The sequence below is a fragment of the Coffea eugenioides genome, chromosome 1, assembly GCF_003713205.1.
Source record: "Coffea eugenioides isolate CCC68of chromosome 1, Ceug_1.0, whole genome shotgun sequence".
Lineage (NCBI taxonomy): Eukaryota > Viridiplantae > Streptophyta > Magnoliopsida > Gentianales > Rubiaceae > Coffea > Coffea eugenioides.
In genome coordinates, this window is record NC_040035.1 from 38,325,350 (window position 1) to 38,343,409 (window position 18,060).

The 18,060-nt window shown below is 36.1% G+C and overlaps 1 protein-coding gene across 3 annotated transcripts; it reads left to right on the forward strand.

The window, feature by feature from the left end:
* Nucleotides 1–12,750: 12,750 nt before the first annotated feature.
* Nucleotides 12,751–17,571, forward strand: LOC113748884 (dephospho-CoA kinase-like). 3 transcript variants are annotated; one of them, XM_027292473.1, is made up of 6 exons: nt 12,751–12,871; nt 14,829–15,000; nt 15,151–15,506; nt 15,619–15,779; nt 16,055–16,200; nt 16,955–17,571. In XM_027292473.1, exons 3-6 carry the CDS (start codon nt 15,500–15,502, stop codon nt 17,388–17,390), a joined length of 750 nt encoding a protein of 249 aa, XP_027148274.1. In that variant the 5' UTR covers nt 12,751–12,871; nt 14,829–15,000; nt 15,151–15,499; the 3' UTR covers nt 17,391–17,571. The 3 variants fall into 3 exon arrangements, with proteins under 3 accessions (XP_027148274.1, XP_027148282.1, XP_027148288.1); XM_027292481.1 differs by having other exon boundaries at nt 15,622–15,779; XM_027292487.1 differs by having other exon boundaries at nt 15,151–15,779.
* The last annotated feature ends 489 nt before the right edge of the window (nt 17,572–18,060 follow it).

An 18,060-nucleotide genomic window follows, 5' to 3' on the forward strand; every position in this document is an offset into this window, starting at 1 on the left:
CAATTAAATTTATATTTTTGTAATAAATTTTTAACTTTTTCAGGTTAAGTTGATGAAATTGTGAAGGTACATGCCACTGATGGAATTTTGTTATTCAAATTGTTTGTTTTAAATATGAGTTGGACTCTTTTATAGACTTTTTTAGGATTGTAAAAGAATGTCAACATTTATTTTATTTTTTTTGTGTTTTTATTTGTGATAATTGGTGAACATTTGGATTATATCTATTTATGTTGGTAATGAATTTATAAAAACTTATGGTGAATTATGATATTTTAGTTGTGTTTATCATTCCAGGTTTTATATATAACTTTTAGGAAATTTATTATTATCTCAACTTAAATTTAGTTATATTGGTGAATTCATTTTAGGGATTTAAGTTATCAATAACCATATAAAATTGTGCATTAGCCATCAAGTTCAAGTATAAAGTGAAGACTTGTGAAGTACTTGGCACTAAAGTTGCAAAAAGAAGAAAGAAAATCAGCGAACCGGCTGGTCGGACTATGAATCGGCCCCCTTTCCGGTTCGCTGGCCGGTCCGAGTTTAAAAACATTGGTTAATACTTGAATTTTTTGACTTGTTTCTTTGTTTAAGAATAAATATGCATATATTTATATTGAGGAAGTTTACCATCTCAAGGCCTCCTTTGCCAAATTGGGATGGAAAAACGTCTTTAATATCCCAAACATCTATTATGAGGAGCTTGTCCGAGAATTCTACGCAAATGTGGAGGGCAAGAATGCTTTTCACTTCGACACAGAAGTAATTACTAGTAAAGTGCGAGGAAGAAGAGTTCGACTCCATAGAGCTAATTTGGAAAGCTACCTTCAAGTTTCTGACGTGGGGTATAAGGTTGACTCTTGGAACATGCTAGAGGCACTTGTACGCTTGAGGGTTGAGTACAAAGCTACTCGGAAGATTGGGCGATATTCCGTATTAACTTCATCATTTCCGGAATTGCAACGTCTTCTAATTTACCTGTTTGCCTCCAACATTATTTCGAGGACAAGTGGAACCAATGAAGCGCGCACAAGTGATATCTATTTCTTGGATAACATGGAGCATGGTCTAGGTAACATCCAAGGCATTCCTTTGGAAAGCATTATCGTCAACCACATGTGGGCTTTGGTTCGCAATAACGATGTCAAACATGCTTTCTCATATGCTCGCTTCTTGACTTTGATGTTTCAAAGGGCTGAAGTTGATTTTTCTAATGGTATCCCTACATGCCTCAAGAAAAAGGACATCTTCACATTAGATTTTTGCAGATTTCTTTTGAAGAGCAAAGACGGAGGTGGTCCTTCAATTCAAGGAGATGCTCAAGGGGACATTCGGCAAGAGGAAGAAGCTGAAATTGCACGAATTGAGGAAACTCAAGGGGTCCAGACAACTGTCCCACTGGTCTCAACTGATCCGTCCTCCTCACGTCGCCCATCTTCACCTCAAGACACTCGGTCGTTTCTCAAGAAGATAATGGATAAGCTGTTTTGCGTCGAGGTTGAGGTGAAAAAAAGTCGACAAGAGAACAAACGAAACTCCGAGCGTTTTCATCGCATAAAGGCCAAGCTTGGTATTGAAGCTCCTCCGACTCCACCCTTTTCACCTGACCAAGCGACTACTTGAGGGAGTTCTCGCCACCACTTGACATTGCCGCTAGCTTTTCTTTTATTTTCTGTAGTGCTTGTGATGTTTACTTTTTAGTGGTTTTCCTTATTTCTTTTGTGTGAACTAATCCAAGTGATCTTCATCTCTGTTGTGGTTTTAATGAATTCAGACTTCTTAAGGTTGAAAATTCGTCACTTGGTCATGGATTTGGATAGCGCAAGTTTATTAGGGGAGTATTACTTTATCTAATTTTTGTTATTTTTCCTTTTTCATATTGAGGACAATGTGAAGTTTAAGTGTGGGGGAGGGAAATATTTGAACTTACATTTTAATGCCTTGTGATGATATTTTGTAGATTTAAATGCTTTAGAAATGTTGAAATGGTGTTTGAATTACTTGCCATGTGGATAATTTTCTTGAAATTGGATTTGTGGGCAGGGAGTTTCGTTCATTTACAAGGGAAAATTCTGTCAAAATTTTTTCAAAATTGTTTCTAATATTTCACTATGGCCCAAAAATTCTTCAAAATTTTTCACTTTTATTTTAAAAAAAGAGCCAAATTGTTCCAACTTTAAGTGTCTAATTCTTCAATTTGTTGAAACGTTATATGTATTTTAGAGGATTTAATCCTCATTTAATTTAGAAATGATTATTATGCAATTAGGATTTTTGCATTTTAGAAAGTATATCCGGTAAAGTGAGAAAAATTATGCATATAATTTTGCATGTTTAATGAGATTTCTCCTCCTTACTTAATTTTTCAAATAAGTGATTGATATAGTTGATGAAAGGTTATACTCCTCCTTTGATTATTTTTATATAATTTTCTATGAGAAAAAATCTATTTATGTTCTTATAAAAAAAAGAAAAAAAAAGAAAAGAAAGTAAATAAAAATTGTTCTACTCCAATGATTCTTGTACCGAATAATCGGGGATTGGCATTTACAAATATCAATTTTCGTGTAAAAAGGTACTTGAATTACGAGTATGCATAGTAATTTAAATAAGTGAAATGTTGAGTAATCGGAGATTTTCGCCTAAAAGTGTTGATTTTCACGTAAAAAGACATTTTCATTATTTAAGTAAAAAAATCAAATGTGAATAAGCCCCTCTTAACTGTAAAATTTTTGAGAAAAAGATAATTATAGGAGGAGAAAGGCTATAAAAAGACTATGTGATTTGTTTATTTGTGAAATTAGGTTAGGGTGAGAGATTAAGTTTAACTTGTTAAAATTAGGGTATAATTATCTTTCCTTTACTTGATATTATGAGTATTTAGTGTAATTTGAACAATTGTATAATGATTGTTTCCCAAGTCATGAGGAATTAAATTTGACAAAAATGTATATATTGTTTCACCTCTTGAATCATTGTAATTGATTATGTGTGAATTGCTTGAGGACAAGCGATGGGTCAAGTGTGGGGGAATTTGATAAGTGACTAATTTACGTAATAATTGAATAATATTTTATGTTATTTTTAGTAACTTTGGTTATATTATTGGAAGAAAATGAATCATTTTGGCTATAATTGGTGGAAAATGATGTTAAGTGATTAAATGAGGTTTTTATCACTTTTTACTTGTATTTTGTGCATTTTGACAGCTTTAACACATTTTAGTATTTCGACTATAACTTGAGCTACAGTGATCGGATTGAGATGATTCTTAAACTAATTTGAAAATAAGAGATAGATCTACAACTTTCTTGAAGACATCGAAATCCAGTTTGAAGGTTTTCCAGGTCAAAAAGCCGAATTACAGTAGCTAATTTCTATTAGTCGAAGCTGAAACAGGGCATTGAGCAGTCAAGGGTATTTTAGTCATTTCTCAGCTTACACAAATCCAAATGAGGTGATTCTTAAAGAATTGGAAATCTAACTCAAAGGGCTACAAGTTTTATGTTTTGGTCAAGAGCTAATTCAGCTTCTATCGTCAAGAAAAGTTCATTTGAAATTGAGACAAAATCGGAGCAGCGTTGAAGATTGAACAGAAATTGCACAAAATGTCACTGTAGCAATCCGGCCGGAACTTGGCCGGGTTGTGGTCAGAAAGGCTGTTCTTTAACGGACAACTTGATTTCATCTCCAATAAGTCACATGTAATGCTAGACATGTGAAAAACACTTTGCAGCTGTAAAAGGGAGGTGTAAACCTCATTTCTTGACCACATTTTACCTTTATATAGCCAAAAATTTGCAAGATTCAAGGAGAGACATATGAGAGAAAGCTTGGAGTCTGTAGAAATGTAATTTTTCCATCTTCTGAGTGTTAGATTAGTTTAGTATAGAGTAGTATAACTTATCCACTCTTGTATATTGGCTAGATTAGGATGAAGGAGTAGTTGAAACTCAAGTGACATGAGTTATCTCTTCTCCAACTCTTTATCTTTTGTATTGGATTCTTAAATATGGTTAATATGCAAGTTCTGGATTTCATGTTTATTATGTGTCTTTAAAGTTTATACCTTGGGTTTGGTTGAACTTTTTATAATTGTTAGTATTCATTATTTGGTTATTTGAAGCTATTATTTGAGTAAGTTATTTAGCACTTTAACTCTTTAAATCATGATTAATTTGGCACCATTGATTGTGATGATCTAAGGTGTTGCTTCTACAATGAAAATCGAGATTTAACACTGGTTCAAGAAGTGCTAAATATAGGGAGTATGCTCACGAGAGTAGAAGTGCATCACCTATGTGATTTTAGTGATTCATTTCATGTAATTTTATTGAAGAAATGAACTTGTGGCTAATTTTATAACCATGAGAATATGTATGGATTAGTTATGAGTATAATTGATTCACTACGAAAGTAGGATTCATATGCACAAAGAAATTACACCATAACTAACTTAGATAGTAGTATTCAATAATCCAAAAATGGCACTTGCATGAGTAGTTAGGGATACCATAACTTAAGAAGTTTTCATTTGTTATTTTGCATAAGTTCAGTAGGTTTCATTTCTTATAATTTATTGATAGTCTAAATAATAGAGAAGATTTAGTAGTGCCGGTAATTGTTCAATCTTTCTCGTGGGATCGACCCGATATATACCCTAAAGTACTAATTAACCTGTATACTTGCAGTGAAACGGGTGTATTTCGAATTTTAACTTGTACGTATAACAAAACCCCGTCATCTACCATGCATTTCTCTCTGGAAATATATATAAATCCACACATTGTATCAAAACATCGAAATCCCACATACCATTTTACAAATTGCAGAAGTTGAGATTGGAAGGAAAAAATTTCAAGTAACATTAAACCTTGTAAAACACCAAATAAATACTTTTACTTGTTCTGCAGTTATACCATTTTGAAAAGCTTTATATAGACTCTCTTTTGTAATTGCTCTAACAATCAAGTTAGGAAGCTGGTATTCAACCTCGTAATTTCAACCAGATAGTTTATAAAGAGACAAGCAATATAATTATATAATAGGATTTAAGGACTAAAGCATATGAACTTGAAGTCAGTAACATGCGTTTCCCAGTAAACAGTTTCTTCCTTTTCAGGAGATGATCGATCATAAATCCCTTTTATGCAATCTAGCTTTGTATCCCAGATGGTAAGACAGGCTATCATTCTTTTCTTTTCTTTTTTTTTTTTTGTCAAAAAGTCAGACTATCATTCAACTCCATAAACTATCACAACATTCAGCAAACTATCAAATAGGGGACACAGTAGGCAGAAGTTGCAAGACCTATGTTAGCCAAATCTCTCTCTCTCTCTCCTCTCACCCAAAAAAAAAAAAAAAGTCCTTCAACGATTACGTTGAGGTCCTGCAAGCTGTAAAGCTACATGAGAAAGACTAGCCAAAAACAAACTAGACAAAGAAAGATGAGTTCTCATTTGCTCGAAGGAAAAACCAAGAACAAGAATACAACTCAATTTTTTACGAGTAAATGGCCATATGGAACTACGGATGGTTCTCTAATTCCTCAATGCAAATGTGGAGCTCAAATAATTTAGGGAAAAAATAGTCAGGTCACACTATAGGACTATAGGCAATACGAAAAAACAAGAGAAAAGGAAAGCTTTGATGTTTGATTGCACTATCAGTTGCAAAAGAAAATTTCAGTTTTATTTTTCACCCCATAGAACTTTTCCACCATTCTTTCTTCAAGCCTCAAGAGAACTGCTAATGGATCTTCTACAAAGTCTGCTCCACTTCAATCTGGTTTGCATCAACTTGTGAAGAAGATTGCAAAAACGAGATGGTATAAAAGAAGTTTTCTCGTAGTCCTGCTTGACATGCAGCCTTACACAAGGGCAACTGTAGCACAATTACTTTGAGATTCAACGATCAACATTGTGAAATGCTGATGGTGCTAGGAAATTTAACCTTTTTAACTTGAATATGTAATATCAGAATTGTTGTGTTAACTCAACTATGAGAACCAAAACTGGAATAATTCTGGACTACTCGCATCCTTAATGACTATCACATTATAGACAAGCGCACCTTTTAACTCAAGCGTACATAATTTGAAGTCTTCTCTATATTTAACTCGAGCAACAATATATATATATATATATATCTTCTAACCCTTTTCTACCAACTATGGTTCCCAAAATCCTGCTGCCCTACCCTGCTGTATAAGACAAAGCTTTGCCTAATTGCTGGAAATGCAGTCAAGAGATATCAGTTTACAGGACAGGACAATTAAACCTGGCATAAACATTTAGATCAATGTTGTGTTAAAAGCTAAACTAACGAGGCAAATTTCAGGAGGATCTTTGACAAAATGTACAAGGTTCAAAGATGGATGAGAATCTCTGCCATAGAAGCTGACTGTCACCACATCCAAGATATACTAGTGTCACAAGTTGCAGGAGGATCTATGTAAAAATGTATTTCCCCAAGGTTCAAAGATGTATGAGAATAATGTCTGCAGAAGCTGGCTAGGACCTCATCCAGTAAAAGACTTTTCAGATGGCTAGCAAGCTTAGGAAATTTAAGGGTTATAAGTAGTTTCAGTCATTTTCTGCATACATAGTAAGCAGTGCAACCATGAATGATGTCCAAAAACTGTACTCCAACCTCTTCATTTGGTCAAGATCTAAACTTCTATGTAACTTAAACTTGTTGGAGTACGTTTCTAGATATAGCCGGTCTCAACAGACTTGTTTCAATTTGGTACAACATAACATAATTATCTACACTGCTCTGCAAAATATCCTTGTGAATAGTTGATCACTTACAAAAGCATTTCTCATGAGAAGATATAAACTATACACATAAAACTGTTTTAAAAAAAAAACTCTATTTTCATCAAGAATATCAAGTATATCTTTTATCTTTTCTTCCTCAATGATATTGATTTCAAGAAACTTAAGCAAGCACGGTAACTTCATACCTTGCGAATAGTCGTAAGATTGCACAGTGCAATTTGGAAGATGAATATGCATACATCCTGAAATTTGTCTCCACAACAACATATTCCTGATAGGAGTAAGTTGAATAATAATCAGTCAAAAAATCTGTCTGCTATTTCATCAAAGTTAACTGAGAAGCTATGACATATATTAAGTTAGCTGAAGAAATGTACAACCAAATCCACGTTCAGAGGAAGTTCCTTTGAAATGTCCAGTCCAATCAATGATAAGCACAATTTTTTTTTAAGAACACAGATAATTGGGAGTAACGGCTGGACAGCATGGTAAACAAACAAAGTTCTAGAATATCGCAGATAGGGTGGAAGTACCTGTTTCCTGGATGATGTATCTGATAAGCTGATAGATAGATTTGTAGCCAACTTTGTGGGGATAAACCAACTGTCCTTTCTTCCCTGATAAAGAGCCAAAACACAATAAGAACTGCTGAAGCTTCACAAGGCCCAAATCAGCAAGATCCCTAATTATAGTCCTCTGTATATCACTCAATGTGTTTATATTACAAGCCTACATTCAGAACTAAATCAAATCAAATCATGACAAGTATACTGACAAGTTACAAAATATTTCAGGGGATAAAAAGTGAGACCAAAATCATGTCCATGCCAAAAATCAGCTTACACAAAGTGATGGAACCAATATAGTTTCCCAACCCCTTTGAAGAAGTAGCTGATCAAGCAATAGAACTGATGAAACCAAACATTCTTACTTAATACCTCTCCAGTAGCATGGAAGCTTAGTTCCAGAAGAAAGGATACAAGATCCGCTGAGTCCAGGCCTCGCTCCTGCACCACGGTGAAGAATACAAGTAACAGGCTAAGCGTTTGTCAGTAGTATTTAAAACCTTTTAGTCGGTCATAGTTGTAGGCTCAATCACTAACTGCATTTTCTTAGCCCTAAAAGATTTCCAGTGCAGTTTTATATCTTAAACCAAAACAAAGCTCAGAAAAGATTCAAATCTTCAATTAGAAATATAATCCACCTGAGATATGTTATTGAAAGATGACAAGTAAGACTAACGACTCAATAACACAACTAGTGCAATTTTGTCAAAAGCAGTGTATAGTTTTTAGTTCCCTTTCTTCTCGTTTCCCTTTTATTTTTCTCTTATTGGTGCAAGGTTCACTGCAATATCACAAGTAGCAAAAGATAATCACTCTTTTTGTCCTTGCATGGATGTTAAAAGGATCACCCTGGAAGCACAAAACTATGGTTGAAGATAATAAAGTTTACAGTTTATTGTGGATTCGCACTTCATTGGGTGTGGTGATTGGCATAGTTGTTTGCAGGGGTCAGGGAAGGGTGTCAAAATTAAAGCCTGCTCCTTGATAAATCTATCGAACTCATTTTAAGGTAATTTGTGCATTAAAGGAATAGGAGGGAAAGGAAAGGAAAGATTTGTAAAGCCATGCCATTTTTGAAGTATTTGATTCCCACTGATTTCCTGGTTCATGAATTTGAACCATATGGCTTATTAACCTCCATTCATCTATCTCAGGTCTTATTGGAAAGACAAAAGCTCAGTCTGGATTAATGAGGGAACAGCAATTAACCAAGGAGAACATTTATCCACTCTGATTCTTTAGTCTTCAGATCTGCCCAATAATTTATTGAGCCAAGAATTTCTTTGAACAATATTTATCAGTATAATTGTTGAATTTTGAAAAGACTTTCATGGAGAAATACATATTCAATATTTTTCTTTTTCACACTTTCAAGGTGTCGCTTTGGATAATAAAAGTAAAACTTGAGCATTCTGTTTGAGCTAACGACATCATATGCACTTGGAAAACCGAGTAGTAGATTTACTTCTGACTCAAGAGGCCACGTTGGAAAACTTTCATCATGGAAGAGCTGATATTTGTTGTTGCCTTTTCAGCATCGCTGGAGCTTATCAGATGCAGCAAAAAACACTGTTTTGCCAAGCCAGTTATTATTAAAACAGTGGCCAAAACATTTACCAATCACTGAAACTGCAGAACAAGTAACAAGTACACTAACTCGTCAAACATTCGGAGAGGAAAAGAAACAACGATTCCTACACTTCCATCTGCAATAGCAGAGTTAAGATACAGATGACTTCATACCTCCCATTGCTGAACTGCATAGGCATCCAACTCCTCCAGGCTAGGCAGCCTGAAACCAGAAGTTGATGGCATAGGCTCTCTTGGCAAAACTCCACTGAAATATTCAGTCTACCGGTCATGCATATATTATTTGCTCAACAAATGCAAAGAAGACACAGCAACTGCAATACTGCCACAATATAAAGGGATACAGGTTTTACAAAGGTGCATAAATTCAGCAAGAATACTGCATAGGATAACTAACTCAGAAAGAAGTTTCTGGCCCAAGAACTCAAATTTAGCTAGAATGCTTCAGTGATATTAGAGCATATGCACCTACACAATTATTTATCTTTAAACACGTATGTATACAAGATAGAATAGAAGGTTGTTTTGTATTCCATCCAGCACACTTCTTGTTACCGGCAAAGGGACCAAATCAAAATATATGCAAGAACATCTAGATAACAAGTGCAGCTTCTGTGGCTGTCAATGGTATAACTAACAAATTGACCGTCAATAACTACTACCAGCAAGTTTAAAAAGGCAGAAACATTTCTCCTTTTCTCTCCCAAAGCAAAAGAAGATTAGCAACAGCAAAAAATGAAAGAAGAAATGATATTAGAAAACCCGAGGTTGAAGCATCTAAATCTCTCTGAGAAGGAGGACTGGGACTCAAAATTTTCTAAGTCTGGACTAAGGCACTTGCACTGAGGCACATTTGGATATCTTTCATGAGAAAGATTCCCTGTGGATCAAACGGGTGCATCTATACTTGCTGAAAAATGGGAGCTTGTGGAATGTCCAAGCCATGTCATATAGCTCTTGGTGATGGAAGAAGATACTGAAATTAAGGCCTGTTGCTCGTGATTGTATTAAAATGATCATTTGGGGATAGTTCTCGATCTTTCCTTTGACTGGTGGCATTCATTAGGCCCCTTGAAGGATGAGTTCTCTCCTCCCTACACTTCTGAGGCGCTCTGAAAATGATAGTCCCGGCTATTATCTGGGATGACAGCTGGACTTGGCCATACAAAAGAAGAAGAAGACGTGAATTGCTGCAACTAATGGAATCTACTCCACCTCAGCTCTTACCTATGCATGACTATCCAGATTATACAACCCGGACTGTGGATTCTAAGGTCGTCTATTCTGCTAAATCAGCCATGAGGCACTTAGCCCCTCCTGGAAACAAAGTTCCTTGGTTCTCTAATTTTTGGGGGAGAAAGCATAATTCCTTGCCTGTCGCAAAAGGCTGTTCACAAAGGATAGATTTTATTCTTGGGCGATTGATATTAATCCTGTATGTGAGTAATGTTATGGCACGGAGGAGACTCTTAGCCACCTATTTTTCTTATGCCCCTCTTCTGCTCAAGTGTGGCAGTATGTTCAGTCTAGGTGTTTGGGGTACAGAAGTGCTGCAGGGTAGGGATTGAACTTCAATGGATGATCAGGGATTGAACTTCAATGAATGATCGAGATAACTTCAATAACCAGGTAATTCAGGTAACCTTTGCAGCCACAGTTTATCACATTTGGTGTAACAGGAATAAAAAGGTGCTCAGTCATCTGTTTCTCCCCCCAGAGATGCTCATCCAGAGGATATTGGAGGAAATTACGATAATAGTTGCTGGATAGCAGAGAATTCCACAAACTGTAGGAAACTACGCTTTATGTTCTGAGCTGAGTATACCCTTTTCTGTTTTTGACAGTTAAGAATATTAGCAATTGTGGATATGTTGCTCTTCTTCTGATGCATAGTTGTCCTCATAGTTCCTTATAGGCTCTCTTGTCTGTTTCTGTTGTATTGGCCTAATGGGGTTGGACCTTACTTTGTGTAAATATCTGGCTGAACAATAAGAGGATATACCTATATACATATATATAAATATTCATATGCATATATATAGACCTTTACATGCGTGTGCATGTGTGTGTGTATATTTGTATGTCTATGCAGATAAAACAACCTCTTCCAACATGAATGGGGGAAAAGACCCATTAAAGCATCTCCCAATTGTGAATAAAACAACAAAGCACACATGATAGATCTAATTCTTACCCATGCACAATAAGCTTTTGAACATTTATCTGAAATGTAGGGTTCATTCTGTAAGTAGCTTCTGTTTTTCCTGCAAATATGATGAATAGCTTTCTTTTGCCGGTGAGCCAAGTCCAGTGGAAAGGGAAAAAACAAGAGGCAATCAAACCATCAAAGGAAATAACCAATGGCCTAAGAAGACTAATTTAGAAAGAGTGTTGAGAAAAATTTGATGTTGTCAGATATTCACAGTTTGAGACATATTTTGGGGTCAAAACAACAAAATGAATAACTGGATGGTATAAACATGTATTGCTTATACATGTTTAAGGAAGGTCATGCAGTAGCCTCTGCCATGTAACTTCTTCTTCATGATGCTCTATATTACCCATTTGTATCACTAATTGACTTCTGAAGAACAAAAATCTCATACTAAGAAGAAGGAGGGAGGATCACATTAGAAATTAACCATGTATCTGTCAAATAAGTTTTAACATGGCTTCTATGGAACTTCCTAACTTAGTTTCGAAAACAAAGGTTCATTAACAAACTTTCCAACTCAAACGATGCCTTAGCACTTTAAGAGTTTGAAAGTAAACAGAAAAAGATAAAAGAAGATAATTCCTCTTAAATATATGACTCTGTATTTACCACGGTCTTCCCTGACAACTATTTGCTAATTCATACAAAAAAAATAATATTTGCAAAATGAAAAAGACAATCATTCATGTCCATACAAATCTTCAGCTATCATCATAACAATCCTAATTTTCTCACTATAGTATCTTGGAAGCTAGAAAAGCATTTCTATACCAACTAAACTATACAATCATTCATGTCCATAAAAATCGTTGTTTCTCTCCATAGGAATCCCAAATTTCTCAATTTTATCTATTGAAAATTGGAAAAAATATTTCTATCCCAAGCTAACTTAATTTAGAATGAGTTATACATAGATAACACGATCAAATTTATCTGTATGGAAAGACTAAAGAACTACTTTGCACTGTCTCTCTACAGAGCTTTCATGCTGAAACAAACACACTGTTTCCTCAGAGTATCAACAAGAATTACGCCAACAATGTCACTCTTTAGATTAAATAAAATAAAAATTAAGAACAAAAAAGGTCTAAAGGGGTCCAATTTACCGGTCAAGAGCTTCAGTCAATACTCTCAGCTAATCTATCAATAGCTACTTTGTGCTTTGACAACCCATCCGCAAGCACAGACTCCTCCAACATTTTACCAGTCACGAACAGCAATTGTAGATTACCCCCGCCCCGTCCCCGCATAAAAAAAAAAAAAACATATATATATATATATACACAAATATATATATATATATATATAGATAATATACACAACAGTGACAAAACCCCCTCAGCGCCATTGGGCCTTTGGTCCAGTGGTCATCCCAAGCCTTCTTAGGCTTGGTGATGCGGAAGGTCAAGGGTTCAAACCTTATCTCCCACAAAATTTGTCACAATATGTGACGGTCTTCATTGACCAGTTTCGATGGAGTTTCTACTCACATCGAGTCCCTCCCCCTTCCCCTCTAGAATTGGTTAGTTTAGGTTATAGGAATTCTATCGTGTCGACCAAAAAAAAAAAAAAAAAAAAGACAAAACCCCCTCAGCTCCTCCTCATTTCTAATCACTACTCAACTAAACCCATCCTCTCTGTCTAAATCTTCCTAAAATTTTACCCAACCCAGAATCCTAGATCGAGCTGATATCTTCGTCGGCAAGTGATCGGAGGTAAATCTTCATCTTTTTCTTGCTGATGTCTTTGTCTTTGTTTTCCTTGTGCGCTTAAATTGTTTGATAATTAGGAAGGAAAGGATCTGTCTTTGCTTCTGGTTGAACGAATAGTTATTTGATTAGCAAACTTAGAATACTGATAAGTGCCTAAATTAATAGGAAACTTTATACCGAGAAGAATTTGCAGCTTGATTTCATGGTGTTAAATGAATTGTGTGCCGGTGCCACATATTTTATGCAAATCGAAGAGTGTCTTTTCACTCATGAGTCAAAGTGAAAATTTTTCAAAAAAGCCTAATAATTACGCAAAATACTAGAAAAATATCAATTTATTACAAGCTATTCAAAGAATTAAAAAATGAAACTGTTTTTTTTTTTCACCAACTCTTCTCTCATTTTACGAATATAGCGTGAAAGGAAAATGGAATATTGGATGCCAAAGCTGAAGAAATTATTGCTCTCTAAGTTAACAATTCGACATGATCCAAAAAACAATAATAAGATAGTAACATTAAAAGAGTATATCTATAAGAGAATTCTGCTGTAATACAATCAAGCCTAAATACAATTTATGGGGCTTAAACCATGTAGCGTGATCATATGGGATAAAGTTGTTTTCTTTCTGGATAGTGATATGTGGTTAATTTGTTTTCCTTGTGCATATAAGATGTTTGTGAAAAAGCCTTAATGAAAATGTAAATACGAGAGCCTAATGGAACAAGAATTCTTTCCATGTCCTATGATATCATTTACAAGCAGTTCCAACAACCATGGCTTTGTTTTTCCCTTCATTTTGTCTTTCCTCGCGGGGGACTGTGGGGGAAACGGGGCGGGGGGTGGGGGCAAGGGGAGGGGGACGGGGGGAGTTATTTGACAACGGGGCGGGGGACGGGGGAAGGATCCTCCGCCCCACCCCCGCCCCATTGCCACCCCTAGGCTCCACTAGTTATCCCAAGCCAAATTCCTAATTTGACACCCCGGACTTCACTTCGGCCCTAAATTTCTAAAATCTCTGTCGCTTTGTTTCCACCTTCTTGCCGCCGCCGATCTTTGTCGCCATTGCCGACGGCTCATCTGAAATCCCGAAGTAAGTTCCTACTAGAGAGTACAAGCTCTATACACCAATTTCCAGTCTCCTCTCCTACGCTTTGTCCAAAGAGTCCAAACCTAACTCCCTATATATTCTGAATCAATTCCTGCTGTCTTCTCCGGTTCTCCATACGATCCCCAGCAGAGCTGCAGAAGTTGGGAAGGTTGGTTGAAAAAAAGGGTTGGAGTGATCTTTGTTTAATCAAGTAAGTTAATGTTCTGCAACTGGCTAATTTGGTGCAAACTAAAATGTTCACTTTTTGAAGATAAATTTGCTTGTGCTACATAAATGCATCCTTTAAAAGTCAGAATTGCATTATTGGGGTAAATGCTATCTAATTTTGATGTACAGATTCATTGAAGTATAAGAAGAAAGGGAAAAGCGTAAATGACCAGCAATGTGGAAGCACTCACTAATTTAATTTCACATGATCTATTTGTTAAATTTCAGGCAAAACACGTGCAAGAACTTTATTGGGGACTTTTTCTTTAATTCTTTTATTTGAATTAATGGATTTCCTTTGTTGCTTGAGGAAATGTCAAAGTTACTGAAAATTTTGGGAAGCACCTCTTTTGGTAACTCCATTGTTGCTTCCTGAGATATGCAGAAATCAGGATGGCTACTTTTAGTCTATACTTTTAGTTGGAATTGCAGAAACTAGATAGCTACTTTTTTTTAAAAATTTTTTTGGCACAAGTACTAGACACTAATTATATTTTAGACGTTGAAGTTAAAAGCTACCTCTTATGTTGCTTGAAAGTTGAAATCAGTGTTCTGGATTGATATTTAGCATTCACTTATCAATTTTTTTTTTTTTTTTTGCATTCTTGTTTTTCTTTTTCTCTTTTGGCTTAACTGAGGTAGGACGGAAGTAGACTGCTAACTGCTAAGCCAGCTCAAAGGTTGATTAACCATCTAGAAGACTCTGTTGATATTCCATGCAACTGAAGATGTCATCAAATAGTGAATCCGCCACCACCACCCGCAGAGGAGATGATCATTGAGCAACCACAGGAGTATCACCAGAAATAACTCAGTAAAGTTGCTCTACTTGCTCTTTCAATCCATACTGTGTTCTCAAATTCATCTGTGATTATACCATGATTTTTTTTTTTATGACTTATTCTTGGTTTTTCTTCTTCGTTTCTCTGGTGCATTTGTGGGATCGGTTTTCATTGGGTACCAGCTATTTGATAAAAGTCCCCAACTGAAATTCAGAGAGAGGGGATCATTTTCTGGAAAAAAAAAAATTTGTTATTGCTTATTTTAGGTGATTTCTAAATTAGAAATCAGAGGGCAATCCGGCAATCAAAGTTCCATATAAACAACTGTGGCTCCCACATAGGGGGCTCAACACACATCGCTGCTTGATACCACTACACCAGATGCGCTGCTTGTTAGGTGGATCAATTGCCTTACTCTTATTAGATGACAACTGACGCTTCCCACAAACCCCCAGTCCACTACTAGCAGGACCTCAGAAGCAGATTACTTTTGGCTTTGCAACGTCATGGTTCCCCCCAAACAAAGAATTCATGAACTGGGAGTTGTTATCATTGAAGATGACGGAGCACTTTGTAGGACTAATGTAATTATTTAGTACTCGATTAATTTAGTTACGCCAAAAATAGTCACCCGATTATTGTTGAATCAGTAGGCTGGTACTGGGATTCTACTCATAGTAATAAGAAATCAATCGGTCCGAGAATGAGGATAGTGGGGCTGACCGGAGGGATTGGATCAGGGAAGAGTAGCGTCTCCAATCTTTTCAAGGCCCATGGTATTCCGGTCGTTGATGCTGACGTCATTGCCCATGTAAGCCCCACTTTTCCAATTCCTATTAATCGTTCCCGTTTGTTAACCTACTCTCTGTTTCTTCCATCACTAGTCAATTCTTTTCTTTTTCTTTCCCGATTGAAACAGCCCAAAATCTACAACTACTAGTACCTCAACTGCTATTGTTTAATTTCTTTAACTAATATATATATATTAGTCAGTGTTAATGATGTAATTTACTGCATACTGAAATTAAACTTGAGCACCTACCAGTACTTGGTTTCAACTTTCAGTAGCGCTTTTTTAACTTGCAGGATGTTTTGAAAAAAGGTACTGCTGGTTGGAAAAAGGTGGTGGCTGCTTTTGGGGAGGACATCCTGCTTCCTGATGGAGAGGTGGATCGCCCGAAGTTAGGTCGCATTGTATTTTCTGATCCACAAAAACGCCAGATTCTTAATAGGTACGTACTCTTTATTCTTAATAGGTACATACTCTTAACTGGTATCTGATTGATGTATATGGAAGCTTCCAACATCCGGATGTGACTAGTTAGCTTGTGGATAAATGCTGTGCCCCCTTTAGTTTTACATTAAAGCTTTGACTAGGCATCAGCTTCCTTGATGGTAATGTAAAAACTATCTTTGGATTTTTCATTTGTGCTTTGCTTAGATAAGGGAAAAAGTTGCATTTAGATATTAGTGAAGTAATTATTGCCATGATACATTGATGTAGAGTGAAAACTCTGATGTTTGGTCAGTAGCCATGAACAAATAGCTTTTTCAAGTTTGGTGATGCTTTGAATATTGTTAGTTTGATGCTCAGTTAAAACTGTTTGACTATGGTTGGACTTTGCCTGTATCTTATCTAAATACGACAACAGAATCACTTTGAGTTGAACTCATGGAAAGTTCCCCCCTGCCCAACTATTTTGGGATATAATGGGTAGGGTTCGCAGGGACCAAGAGTTTATGTGCTTTGCAGCGGGCGAATTTTGGATGATATGTTGCTAGTTCATTCGGTTGCTGCCTATTGTTCCTGTAAATGGTCTGCTGTGAAGTTGAGAAGTTTTCATACATATATATATAAATCATGTTTGGATTTTCTAGCTTGTGGCAGTCTAAAGAGCTTGTTAGATTTATTTCCTCTTTCTGATTCATGTGCATCAGTCATTAGAATTGAATGAGCTGATTGACTTTGGCAATTTATGCAATTAGATTTCTGGCACCATACATCTCATCAGGCATTCTCTTGGAAGTGTTGAAACTATGGATGAAGGGGTGCAAAATTATTGTGCTTGATGTCCCTTTGTTGTTCGAAGCCAAGATGGACAGGTGGACAAATCCTATTGCTGTTGTTTGGGTTGATCCCGAGACTCAGCTCCATCGGCTCATGGCAAGAGATGGAACCACAGAAGAAGATGCTAAGAGCAGGATTAACTCTCAAATGTCTCTTGATCTCAAAAGGACCAAAGCAGATATTCTAATAGATAACACTGGATCACTGGCAGATCTGAATGAAAATTTTCAGAAGGTATTGGTCCAGGTCACAAGGCCTTTGACATGGACAGAATTTGCTTTATCTAGACAGGGTGCTATTGTTGCATCTATATCCATTTTTCTAGGCATCATCATATGCAGGAAATGTTTGTGATGAAATTGCATTTATTTATTGAGATAAATTTCATAAACTTCTTATTGTTGAACTCAGCCTTGTGAAATTTGGAAGACGTGACTGATCCTTAATGTACTATATAATTGGAACTATAATCGTCTTGTTCCTCACCTGAAATAATGCAGAATGGTTTAATGGAGCTTCTGTTTCAGTTCAGTGATATTTGATACTTTTCTTAGCCCCATATTACCTGGATTTATGGTGTCACTGGTGATATATGAATTGGTAAAGAAAAGTGAGAGGGCTTCCAAAGACGTCTTACAGTATGCTGCTGTAGCTTACAGGATCATGTATATTTTAAATTTTTTCCCCAGCTGTTACTCATCAGGTGGAATCATAGATCGGATTCTAGGTATCTTTGATACAAGAGACAGACAGTCGACTAAATTGACGCCAAATAACACTTTCTTTCTTTTTGTTTTCCCTGGCGATTTCCATGATAGGATGACGACTTTGAGAGGTTTGCTAACTTGCCAGCTGAATTGTACAACGAGCTCCATTTTAACTTTTTCCACCGCTTAATTTTTATATAAAAATAATGGAGAATTTCAATTTCCCTAATAAATCCCCCGGAACATGACAATGCACGTTATAGCAACCCATTCTTGCTGCTGAGCATGCTGATGCAGTACCCTGACCCAAGTTATCG

Excerpts from the sequence above, each read along its gene's own strand:
- LOC113748884 (XM_027292473.1), top strand. Across the intron at positions 15,780-16,054 it reads ATGCTGACGTCATTGCCCAT|GATGTTTTGAAAAAAGGTAC; the intron begins GTAAGCCCCACT and ends TTTAACTTGCAG. Across the intron at positions 16,201-16,954 it reads AAACGCCAGATTCTTAATAG|ATTTCTGGCACCATACATCT; the intron begins GTACGTACTCTT and ends TTATGCAATTAG.